At 36.0% G+C, this 12544-nt stretch overlaps 1 protein-coding gene across 5 annotated transcripts in view; it reads left to right on the forward strand.

Moving 5' to 3' along the window:
• The window catches only part of PHACTR2 (phosphatase and actin regulator 2), a 337195-nt gene that overhangs the window by 294808 nt on the left and 29843 nt on the right, over nt 1-12544 (forward strand). For all 5 annotated transcript variants that reach the window (XM_049902589.1, XM_049902579.1, XM_049902599.1 and 2 more), the window contains 2 exons: nt 5446-5501; nt 10906-10967. In XM_049902589.1, the coding sequence (XP_049758546.1) occupies nt 5446-5501; nt 10906-10967 (118 nt within the window). The remainder of the gene's footprint in view (nt 1-5445; nt 5502-10905; nt 10968-12544) is intronic.

Consider the following 12544-nt stretch of genomic DNA (forward strand, 5'->3'; position numbering starts at 1 on the left):
TCCTAGTTTATGATAGTAAAGAGTAAGAAAAGCGAAGTGTCATATGCCAAGATGACATTGAAGAAAATTTTGTGTTTCTTTGTTAAAACGCTAAACAATTTAGGAGAGGTTTGTTTGTTTTTAAATCATACTAAATATTTTAATATATGGAGAAGTCCTAAAGTTTTGCAAGTCAAAATTTCCCACTTTTATCGTACAAAAGAATCTGGTCACCATTGTTTGTAGTGAAAATAAGATTTAATCATAGGAAAGATACCCTGTTATACATGATTATATACCTAGAAAACTCTGAAAAACTGGCCAAATATTACTATACATAGTAAATAATTTCAGCAGGTTCATAAGATAGGAGATTAGTCTATAAAAATCAACGTAAGCTGTTGAAGAAGGGAAATTACGTTTATAATAGTAGCAACAGCTGTGGTTTAAATATTCAACTCTTAATTTAACTTGAGGCCCCAAAAATTCATTTCCAGAATGAATAAATAGAGAGTAGTCAATTTTATCAATGGAAAAAGTGTAGCAGGTAGGTTTATCAAATGCGTGGGCAGCCCGAAGCTTGAAGGATAATAGGTTACTTTGTAAATCAGGACATAAATTGTGAATTAATTCTTTAAAATGAAACCAAATGGAAATAAATACCACTTTCAAGGTGGACCAAAAAACAAAACCAAAGACAGCCACTGAGAACAGGATGGAGGAGACGTGGCGGCAGGTTTAGAGATGTTTGAGGTCCTGATAAACTGAAGGAGAGTTGGCTGTGAAAGGGGACTGTTCAGAAAGTGAGAGCAGGTTTATCCAGAACTGACGAAAATACAGTCTATAGAGCCAAGCAGGAGGGAGCCCAGTTGGCCCCACTGGTGAAATGGAGCCGACTAATCCAAGAGCTTGCAAGGACTGAGATGAAATATTTAAGGCACTTTATTTAGTGCCCAGTTCCCAGCAAGGACGCAATAAAATTAAATCATTTTATTAATTAAAATTATTCTGTATCTATTAAACTAGTAGAGCATCTCTAAAAACCTCAACCTAAAGTTGACACCTTTCTGAGAAAAATGGGACATAGATATATTGCTCTTTTTTAGTATTTCCAAAGAACAATGGGTTAACACAATAGCCACAACCGTGGACTCAAATATATCAGTGATGATGAAGATGGCACAGGACCAGGCAGCATTTTGTCCTGTTATACATAGGGTCACCGTGAGTCAGAGCCAATTCGACGTCAACTAACAACAACAATTTAACAATACACAAAAAGAATTATAAAGCGGTCTATTTTTTGCATGGTAAATTCACTGGAAGACTATAAGAGAAGGAAATAATCCAAATTAGGGGGAAAAAAGTATGTTTTACAAAGATGTTTATTACAAGGCTAGTTATAAAAAAAAAAATTTATAGTAATGATGAATTAAAACAAACCAAACACTCAAAAACAGGAGACTGACTAAGACGGTTGTGAGAAGTTGACAGTGTGGAACGCCATAGAGCAGTGGTTTTCTCACTGCTTCATCAGGATTCACTGGAGATGATACACACACGACTGACTGTGGGGAGAGCCAGAGAAGTGTGGGTATGTGTTTGGGGTGGAGGTAAGAGGAGACTAACCATCCCAGATCTAACCATCCTACTGGAACAGCTTCTCTTTTGTCTGTGTTACATGGTTGGAATTCCACCCCACACCCCAAAATTTGTAAATATGCCAACTGTATCTATTTTAAAAAAAAAAAAACTTTAATAGAGCAGGGATTTTTGTTTTGTTTTATTGTGGTAAAAATGTATGTAACAAAACATTTTCAAATTCAACAATTTTTACATGTGCAATTTGGTGACATTGATTACATTCATCATGTTGTGCAACCATTATCCCTATCCGTTTCCAAATTATTCTGCCGCCATTGACTTAGAAGTCACCCCCAAGCACTGATGCCCTTTTGTCCCCCTCCCTTACATCCTTAGCAACCACTAATAAACTTTGGTCTCTATCAGTCTTAATTATCTAGTGCTGCTATAACAGAAATACCACAAGTGGGTGGCTTTAACAGACAGAAATTTATCAGTTTGTTGTAGTTAGGTGCCCTCAAGTCAGTTCTGACTCATAGCTACCCTGTAGGTCAGAGTGGAACTGCCCCATAGGGTTTTCCAAGGAGGTGGTTAGCAGTCGAGCTCGTAAACAATATGCCACTAGGGCTACTATCACAGTTTAGGAGGCTAGAAGTCCAAATTCAGGTGCCTGCTCTAGGGGAAGGCTTCCTTTCTTTGCCAGCTCTGGAGCAAAGTCCTTGTCTCTTTGAGCATCTGATCCTGGGTGATCTTCACGTGGCCTGGCATTTATCTTCCCCAATCTCTGCTTCTCTCTTGCTTGTTTAATCCTTTCTTTACTCCCTCCTAGTCAAAAGAGATTAACTCAAGACACACTGTACACTAATCCTGCCTCATTAACATAGCAAAGGCAACCCATTCCAAAATGAGATTATAACCACAGGTGTAGAGGCTATGATTTACAACACATATTTCAGGGGGACACAATTCAATCCATAACACTATACATTTGCCTTTTCTAGATATTTCACATAAGCGAGAATCATACAATATTTATCCTTTTGTGACTGACTCATTTCATTCAGCATAATGTTTTCAAAATTCATCCATGTCGTAGCAAGTATCAGAATTTCATTTCTTTTTAGGGCTGAGTAATTCTCCATTTTGTATATGTACCACTTTTTCTTTATCCATTCATCTATTGGTGAACATTTAGGTTCTTTATACCTTTTGGCTTTTGTGAATAATACTGCAATGAATACCCAAAAAAACCCAATAGAGCAGGGTATTTAGTGTTATAAATATGTAAATTTTACAGCGTACCTTTCCATGAACAAGGTACATCTAATCACTGTCATTCAAAGATAAATAACCCACAATTCCTTTGTTAGAGAACTTGATGTCTCGTCAAAGACACCGAACTATATACTGCATGATGGGGCCACGTGAAAAGCACAAATGCCTAAGTTGAAAGAACTAAGTTTGAACCTTGGCTGTAACATTCCCTAGTTTTTTATCTTAGGTAAGGTAATTAATCTCTGAGCCTCATTTCCTCATCTGTAAAGTGGGATAATGGCCGCTATCTTGCTGAATTGTTATGAGGATTCATGATAATGTAAGTTAAGCATGGTACCTGGTACTTTAAAAGTGTGAATTAATTATAGCTATGATTATTTTTTTTTATGATTATTATCTTTGTAATTACCCACATGACAAGTGTTTTAATAAATGTATAGCCTATACTTTGTTGTTGGGTGCCATCGCGTCGGTTCTGACTCACAGCGACCCTATGTACAAAAGAATGAAACACTGCCCAGTCCTGTATCATCCTCACAATTGTTGCTGTGTTTAAGCCCATTGTTGCAGCCACTGTGTCAATCCATCTTGTATAGTCTATATACAACAGCTATATAGGAGCAAAGAATCCAGAGGCTTTAATTCTCACTTGCAAGAGAAAACAAGTAAACATCTATTTTGAAAGTACCGTTTTAAACATCTATAAAATTTCAGTAGGTGAAGAAGGACAGAAAGGTATTCCAGAAGGCAGGAACTCTATAAATAGAAGAACGGTATGATTGGGGAATGATAAGTAGTACAGTATATTGGTAGTCCAGGATATGCCAGTATATGGATGGTACAAAATCTGGCTGAAATACATGTTCACTGGCTTCTTATGTGGCCACAATTACTTAAATTAATTTCAAGATAGACCTGCTGAAGACTAAACAATTTTTTTTTTACTTTTAAATGAAATATTTAAAATACTGGTTTCTTTCCTTCATACCTTTTCTTTCATTTACAACCACAGGCATTTAGAACCGATAGTATCGCATATTAAGATTCCCTTTTGTGTATGTTAGTTTAATTGGCACAAATTCAATCTGTTGAGCTAAAGTTGTGATTCTCTGTGATTAACAATACATGAATAATGTAAGCAAGACCATGAACAAAGTTATAAAAGGTTGCTAGGACGTCTCATTCTTGTATACAAATAGATGGCTACTAATCACAAATGAATGAGGAAGACCGAAGAAGAATTGATGCTTTTGAATTGTGGTGTTGGTGAAGACTATTGAATATACCATGCACTGCCAAAAAAACAACCAAATCTGTCTTGGAAGAAGTACAACCAGAATGTTTCTTAGAAGCAAGGATGGCAAGACTACGTCTTGCATACTTTGGACATGTTGCCAGGAGGTATCAGTCCCTGGAGAAGGACATCATGCTTAGTAAAGTACAGGGTCAGCAGAAAAGAGGAAGACCCTCAACGAGGTGGATTGACACAGTGGCTGCAACAATGGGCTCAACTATAACAACGATTGTAAGGATGGTGCAGAACTGGGCAGTGTTTTGTTCTGTTGTGCATAGTGTCTCAATGAGTTTGAACTGACTCAACAGCACCTAACATCAACTATCACAAATGAACCTGGCTTTTCTTGAAAGCAGATCTTGAAGGATCTGTATCTCAGGATAACTTTATATGTGTATGTATATTGTATAATCATTTGAGGTCATGGAAGCGGTATTTCTCTGTGCACCGAAGTCAGGTTGTCTCCCCAGTTGTTATGAACAGAGTGGTTCTCCCCACCCCTGTGGTTTGTTCAGCTCTTTTCCTGACTGATTTGTTATATTTGCTATATTGTCCTATGTCGTTGGCCCTATGCAGTTGCAAATACTTTTCTGAAGAAGTGGTGTATCTATTTTTAAGAACTGAGCAACAGCCTTTTTTATATTCTAATCATCTGTACATTAATTAGGGTACTGGCTAAGCTGCTACAACAGAGATCAAAAAGTATACTGGTTCAAACAGGTTGTGTTTATTTCTTTTCTACATAATAATCCAGAGGAAGGTAGGCTCTCGAGACAAGTGGGGAGCCCTGGTGCTTGAAGTCAGCCAGGCACCCAGGTTCCTTCTAACTTGTTGCTCTGCCATCTCTATGTGTATATATTCCTATCTACATGATCACAACTGATTCACACCACTGTGCTTAATTCCATGTAGCCTGGGGAAGAAGGAAAGAGTGAGAAGGGAATATACACCCAGTCATTTTAAGGGTGAAAAGCAGAAGTTGCAAACATCATTTCTGCTCATGTCCCATAGTAAGAACTTAGTGATATAGCTACACCTTGCAAAAAGAGAAGCAGAAGCCTGTAGCTGGGTACCCAGCTACAAATCAGGGGTCTGTTTCCAAGAGGTTATGAATAATGGGAGATACTAGTTAGCAGTCTCAGCCACTGTTTCAAGTCTCTAAACTAAAGGAAAGGATACTTTTATTTTGTAGGTTTAAAAAATAGATTTTATTTCTCAAAACATGAAGATATATAACTTTGTTGTTTTACTTTGCTTCCTCCACTGAGGGGCCCTTGTTTGTAACCTATAGTATATCCTTTTTGTCATCGTAGGAGACTTAGCCAGAGGCCAACAACGGAAGAACTAGAGCAAAGAAATATCCTAAAACGTGAGTGTCTTGTACAATGCAGTGATTCCTTGTGTACCCATTAACTGTCTCCCTCTAGAAACTAAGTATCAGTAGGAAACCTTAACATATTAGTTTATCCGTAACAGATTGAGATGGCCAATTTCAGTCATGTTTATGTGAAGTTGTTTATATATTTTAAAAGATAATTTCTTGAATTTTGTGTTTCATCCTGTGACTTTGACCTGCTATCTCCCAGACCAGAGTCGTGGTCCATGACACTTTTTTTTAAGAAAGATGAAATATGTTCCATGTATTCTTTCACCCAAGTGTTAAATAGAAGAAAATGTTGTCATCTACTTGCAAATAAATGTCAAAGAAAAGGCCAAAGAATTCACAAGGCAATAAACATTCTTATTATTAATAATAGTTTCTTGCTGGGTTTTAAAAAATGTCTCAATCTAAAACAGAATTATAGTAAAAAAGAAGCTTTCAATCTATTTCATGTTCCTTTGTTATAATAACTCTACTTCCCTCTTGGGTTGTGATTCCTCAGCATTTAAGGAGTTCTCCAGTCATTTTCCCACTTTATTTTCCCATTCTGTCTTTCACTCTATTCTCTTTGGCTTTATTTTTTTACTCACCAGTCCAGTAGTGTCTTAAGTTCTCGAGTTAGTATTTTAAAACTATGAAACATAGTTCGTCACACTATTGAGTATCAATGTGGTTGTTAATCACAGTGAGTTCAGTACTGGATATTTTAAAATTGAGCCTAGCTGTAGTTTTCTATAGTTTAGTTTTGAAAATCTTAACTCAGTTTCAAAAGAGCTTTTTATTGTGTGAAACATTGAAGAGCAAGGATGGGCAGAACTCTGAATAGTGAGCCACAGGAAGAATCCTCTGAACCAGGCTTTCAGAGTTAAGTTCATCTGCCTGGATCATCCCTGTTCTCTTGTTTGAATTGTTTTCTTTAAATGCATATTTACACTGACAGTTGCTATTACTATGGCAACCCAAAAATGTTTGGTTGTATATAGTCTGGATATATTTAAAAAAAGAAAAAAAAACATTGCCACAGGGTTTCCAAGGCTGTAAATCTTTACGGAAGCCGACTGCCACTTCTTTCTCCCTCGGAGCGGCTGGTGGGTTTGAACTGCTGACCCTTTATATACAGAGTACTTATAAGAGAAAAAGATACCAAAAAGTGAGAGAAACTGTCCTCTACTCAGTGTATAGGATTGTTTCCTTGAAATGCTTTTTTCTGGCTCTTTGTGAACATAACTGGAATAGAACTTTATATATTCCCAAGAAACAAGTTAAGTGGCCATCAATGTGAAGAAGAGCCAATTTGGAGGAGGCACTGGTCATGGCTAGTGGGAAACAGATGTGTTTTCAGCTTTCCAAGGAAGGATGAAAACAACATGTAATTTTGACAAGAAAACAAGGAAGGCACATGGCTTTTGATAATAGGTATCTGGAAAATATTTGTGGGATTAAATTTTAAGTCGGCCCAAATGCCTAAGCTTCTAAAACACAGAGATTATGTCTTATTAGATGCTTGATGCAACACCTAGAAAAACAGAGGGAGAGAGAAGCCTGCTTGATTGTTTCCTGCCCTTTGAGACAAATAGTGCCGAAACGTGAGAATTTGATTATTTGCGGAACTATTTCATAGACCAGGAAATTTTATCACATGCTGATCTTAAGTGCTATGTTGGCTTTTATACCCCTTTTTCCTGGAGGCCTGAGAATGAGTGAAACACCAAAGTCAACTTCAGATTTGACTTCAGACCTTTTGTACTTCCTTCTGAGTTCACCTAAGCATGGTTATTCTTGAAACAAATGACTCATTCCCAGTGTGTAGAGGATGATAACTGGCTTATGATCTCTAGACATAATGTTGTATGGCCAAGGGAAGCAGAAAAGAGAACTGGTGAAGTCATCCCAGGCATTGCCATGAGCTGTCACACTGGCCGAAAGGCATAGCTTGCACTATTGTATCCCTTCACTCAGCCCTGTTTACCTCTTCTATGTGTGATATGGAAGCCCTGGTGGCATAGCGGTTAAGTGCTAGGGCTCTAACCAAAAGGTCAGCAGTTCAAATCTACCAGGCACTTTGGAAACTCTATGGGGCAGTTCTACTCTGTCCTGTAGGGCCTCTATGAGTCAGAATTGACTCAATGGCAACAGGTTTTTTTTTTTTTTTTTTAAATCTGTGATATAGTATGGCTTTTATAGATACTTATTTTAACTGAGTCACCTTTTCTTGACATTCTAGGAAACTAATTCACAGCATAAAACGTTCAGTGGTTCTCAAATCAGAGCCCATCACTGTTTTAATAAACATGAATCACATGGCAGTAAATGCTAATAGCATGATTTGGAGACAACAGAACAAACTTTATTTCTTATCATCATTCTCATATTATTCCTTAATTGATTTTTTTGTCTCTTAATGCAGCTAGAGTCTAAAATATATGTATTATGTATATATTAAACATATATATGTGTATATATATAATTTTTTTTAGTTATGTATTTTAGAACCACTTCCTTAAAACTGATAAAACAGAAAGCAAGATTTGGTGCTTAAAAGAGAAGCGTGTGCTTCTCAGGAAAAGCAATGTATATGGAACAGCTTTTATAGGGACAGGGATATAAGGTGCAGTTCCTTCTATATACTATCTGGCTGTGAATATAATTGCAGCCATATATTCTATAGAGAAAATATATTATGCCATTGAGCTCTGCACATGTTCTTTCCCCATTTTATTATGAACCTTTTTAAACATACAGAAAAGTTGAAAGAATTTTATAATAAGCACCCATATGTCTACCATTCTACCATTAGTGTCTTACTTTATTACATCTTGCAACCACAGATAAATGTACCACGTGTCCATTGATACCTCTTACTTTTTATGCATTCCAAAGTAAGCTTATACATGTACCTCAATATGTTAAAAACATCCATATGGAAACAGCGAAAACAGAAACAAACCCACACATACAAAAAAAGAGATTGTCTTTTTGAACCCATCTTATCTGAATTGATAACTCAAGAATGTAATACTCCAGTTGCTGGTATTTCTGTGCTTTTCTTTCTTTTCCTTTTAGCTCTTCACAAAATGCTGTGGGCAAAACTTGCAACCAGGCAAGTTTCCTGTAGTGCCCATTGCTGTTAAACCACATCTATTGTTTGTGTGTTTATGGGAAGGACTTCCTTGTGGCAGTTCTGAAGTGGCCGCCCTTCTCTGCTCTGCTGAGAGTTAGTGGGGGCAAGATTTGTCAATGAGCCATGTCATTTCTTTCATTGACATCCCTCCAGTTTGTTTAAAGTAACCAGAAAAGCTTACATCCTAATATTAGCCTCTCTACTGAGTTAAAAATTGAAGGAAACATTCAAAAAAAAAAACTTGGTGAGTTTGTAAAAAACAAGTTTAAGGTTTAACCTTGACTCTTTGTAAGAGATTTCACAAAAACCATACTTAATAAGATTCAGAAGAACAGCCATGCTGGCTTGCTTCCACTTCTCATCTCTAGCTTCTTTAGAAGCAGAATTTCGAACATGGGAAATGTAAGGAAGTCATTTCCTGATGTCAAAAAAGAATTCCCAGATGGTAAAATCCTGTTTATTTTCCTCCAGTAACTACAATTGGCCTTTCTTTTTTTTAAACATAATTGGCTGTCACCTAGTTGTACAATCTGCATAAAAAGGCAAAACTATGTAATATCCCCTTCAAGGAAATGACATTTTCTGTAGTTAGTGAAAACCGGTGCATTTGTTAGCTTTGGGGAATTAGATATCCAGATTTTTTGTCTTTGCAAAGAATCTTTAAAAATGAAGCATAATCGCTTTCTCAGAAGAAGTGACTAAAATGTTTTAAGGGTTATATTTTTCATTTATTAATAATATAACCAAAGCCCTCATTTGAATCATATGAACCACAAATTTGGATTTTTTGTCTGTTATGTATAATTGACAATTTACAAACCTTATCCAGTTCATAAAAGGTAATTATTTGATCCTAAGGATGTATTTTAAGGATAACAAAAGATATATATTTTATGAAACAATTATTAAAACCTGCAAGTATTTTCATAGGAAGAAATTTGAATTATAACCAAATTTGTTTGATACTCACAGGCACTTAAGGAATAGTAACTAGTTATTTCTTTTCTTATAGGGTGATTTCAGTTTATATTCACTATTTGTCTAAATAGTCAGGACTAATCATATTCTTTCTTATGAATTAAAATTAATGTTTGAGAAGAATGTAGAAACTTTTCCCTGTCCAGATGAGGAAAATTAATAGAGAATTTAGCATATTCAACTAACATATGCAAATGTTGCAAATAACGAATACTGATATTTTATTCACAATAAAAATAATTTTAGCATAAGAAGGCTGTTTGAATTTTTAAAAGACATGTAATTACCTTCTCATAGAGAAGTTTTTTTTTCAACATTTTTGGTTGAGCCTTTGTATAGTATGATTGATGTACTGTCAATAGGGGTCGTAACACTTTCTAGAAGATAACCTTTCATAAGCACTAGTATCTGAGAAATAAAATCTGTGCTCATTTATAGAACAAATGATGAGTAACAGGAAGCAACAGAGAGTAGTTCATTCAACAACCAACCATTAAAATCTAAAGGAGTGTTTATTTCTTTTAAAATTCTGGACACTTTTCTTTTAGTCTCATTTTTGGATAGCATTCATTTAATTAGCCAGTAAATTGTACTGCTCAGCCAAACACTAGAGAAGTCAATTATAAGAAAAGAAATAATCTCCATCAACAGTGCACCTAACCCTATTGAGAACATTCTGGTTTGAAAGCAAAGTGCAAAAAAATTATTACGTTCGACTTCTACTTGGGAAACCCAGGTAGACAAATCCATGTTTTGGTTGGATTTGAAAGGAAATCACAGCTCGTGCATGCATTGGATGGTTCTGATTTGTTCTTTTGATATGTTTTAGATTTTCACATGAAGGCCACATCTAGAAGTAAATTTTTATCTGAGATCTGGCAAACTGTGCATGTAAGCCATGAAATGGGAGGCAGTAAAAGTCCTTTGCCAGAATATGGGCACTCTCGTGGTCTTTTCGGAATGAAACAAGAAGTCAGGAACCAAAGTAGTTTACAATTAGTAAAGTAAACCAGTCCTACCAAAAAAAACTTATATATATATACACACACACACTCACATACGTATATAGACATACATATGTGAGTGCATATGTATGTATGTGTGTATATATATATATATGTATGAATTAGTAATCAGTCTTTCTGCAGAATCTTGTGATAACTTTTAAAATATTTTAGAGGAGTGTTTGATCAATATGTGTTGGAGGTCAGTTAACTGTGGCCTGATCTATTTTTCTTATTACACATATCATCTATAGTAACTAAGTCACCATGCCCTTTCACTCCCTTACAGAAAAAAATGAAGAAGAAGAACAGGAAGCAAAAATGGAACTTAAACGCAGACTCAGCAGAAAGGTGATGAAACCATGACTATTAACGAACTTACGTGTTTTGAGATATTCTTTGTTTTTAAATTCCAGTCAGTTCTTTACATGTAAACCTGATATTTAGGAATAATTGTTCCTATTACTAAATATTCATAGGTATTAAAATCATTGTAATAAATTCAGTGTGAATTATGTTTGTATTTATAATTGCATGTTATGTTAATTTTGAAGACAGTTTTTTTTTAATTGCATGCACTGATTATAAAATTGACATATATTCTTTTTTTCTCTTAATTTTTTTTTTAATTGTACTTCAGATGAAGGTTTACTTACCGAACAAACTACCTTCTCATTAAACAGTACTGTTGTTTTGTGACATTTGGTTAACAACTCCACAAGTCAACACTCGCCCCTTCTTGACCTTGGGTTCCCTGTTACCAGCTTTCCTGTCCCCTCCTGCCCTCTAGTCCTTGCTCCTGGGCTGCTGTGCCCCTTTAGCCTCATTTTGTTTTTTGGGCCTCCTAATCTTTGGCTGAAGGTGAACCTCAGGAGTGACTTCATTACTGAGCTAAAAGGGTGTGCGCGGGCCATACTTCCAGGGTTTCTCCAGTCTCTGTCAGGCCAGTAAGTCTAGTGTTTTTTTTGTGCATTAAAATTTTGTTCTACATTTTTCTCCAGCTCTGTCTGGTGGAAAGCAGTACCCCCTGTTAAAACTGGCATATACTCTGTCAAGATTTTTTTGAAAATATAAAAAGAAATAAGTAGATAAATTCAGACAAAAGTCTTCTATCCAAAGATCGCCATTATTAACATTTCAATGTATAGTATTTCCAGCGTTTGAACAATTTTATTAGTTTTATAACGAAAAACTTGCCATTTTCCAGTGTTACTATTCAGTGCCATTAATTGCATTCACCATGTTGTGTAACTTTCACCGCTGTCTCTTTCCAAGTTTTTCTTCACCCTAGACAGAAACTCAGTACCCATTAGCAGTAATTCCCCATTGCCCGCTCCCCCAGCCCAAATTTAATTTTATAGCTTTAATTTTAAAGAATAGTTTTAAAAAGTGTTCATGCTTTCCATGTAGCCTTGGAAACATTAGGTAAGCTTTGTATTACTACTGCAGATTCTGCCACTGTTCTGAGCAGAGCTAAGTGAGTAATTTATTAATTAAACTTGACATCTAGCCTGCCTGGTACAGTGCTACCCAAATTGACGAATGACTGTACCTCCAAAATGCAGAAAATTGTTCCCTCTCTTTTATGAAAATATAAATCTGATTCTATTGCCCTCACTTTTTTTCAGTGTTAAAACAATAATAGTTTTGAAAAATCAAGCACTATCAGAGTTTATATGGCATTATAAATCCTTGATTGGTAATTCTTCAGATATACCTATTGCCTTCCACACTTGGAAGAGGGCAGGGTGACTAAAATATGGCATCTGCAGTGAAGTGTGTTACCTGACCCACATTTGTCCGCAGCAAAGCATTCTGGGGTGGGTGGAGGAAACACTACTCTCCCATGGGAAAGTTATCGGGACTGCACTTTGAGAATTTTTGTTTGCTTCTCTGTTTGTTTTCAGGTCAAAGATCCTTAATTATTT

Source organism: Elephas maximus, chromosome 1 (assembly GCF_024166365.1).
Source record: "Elephas maximus indicus isolate mEleMax1 chromosome 1, mEleMax1 primary haplotype, whole genome shotgun sequence".
In the NCBI taxonomy this organism is placed as follows: domain Eukaryota; kingdom Metazoa; phylum Chordata; class Mammalia; order Proboscidea; family Elephantidae; genus Elephas; species Elephas maximus.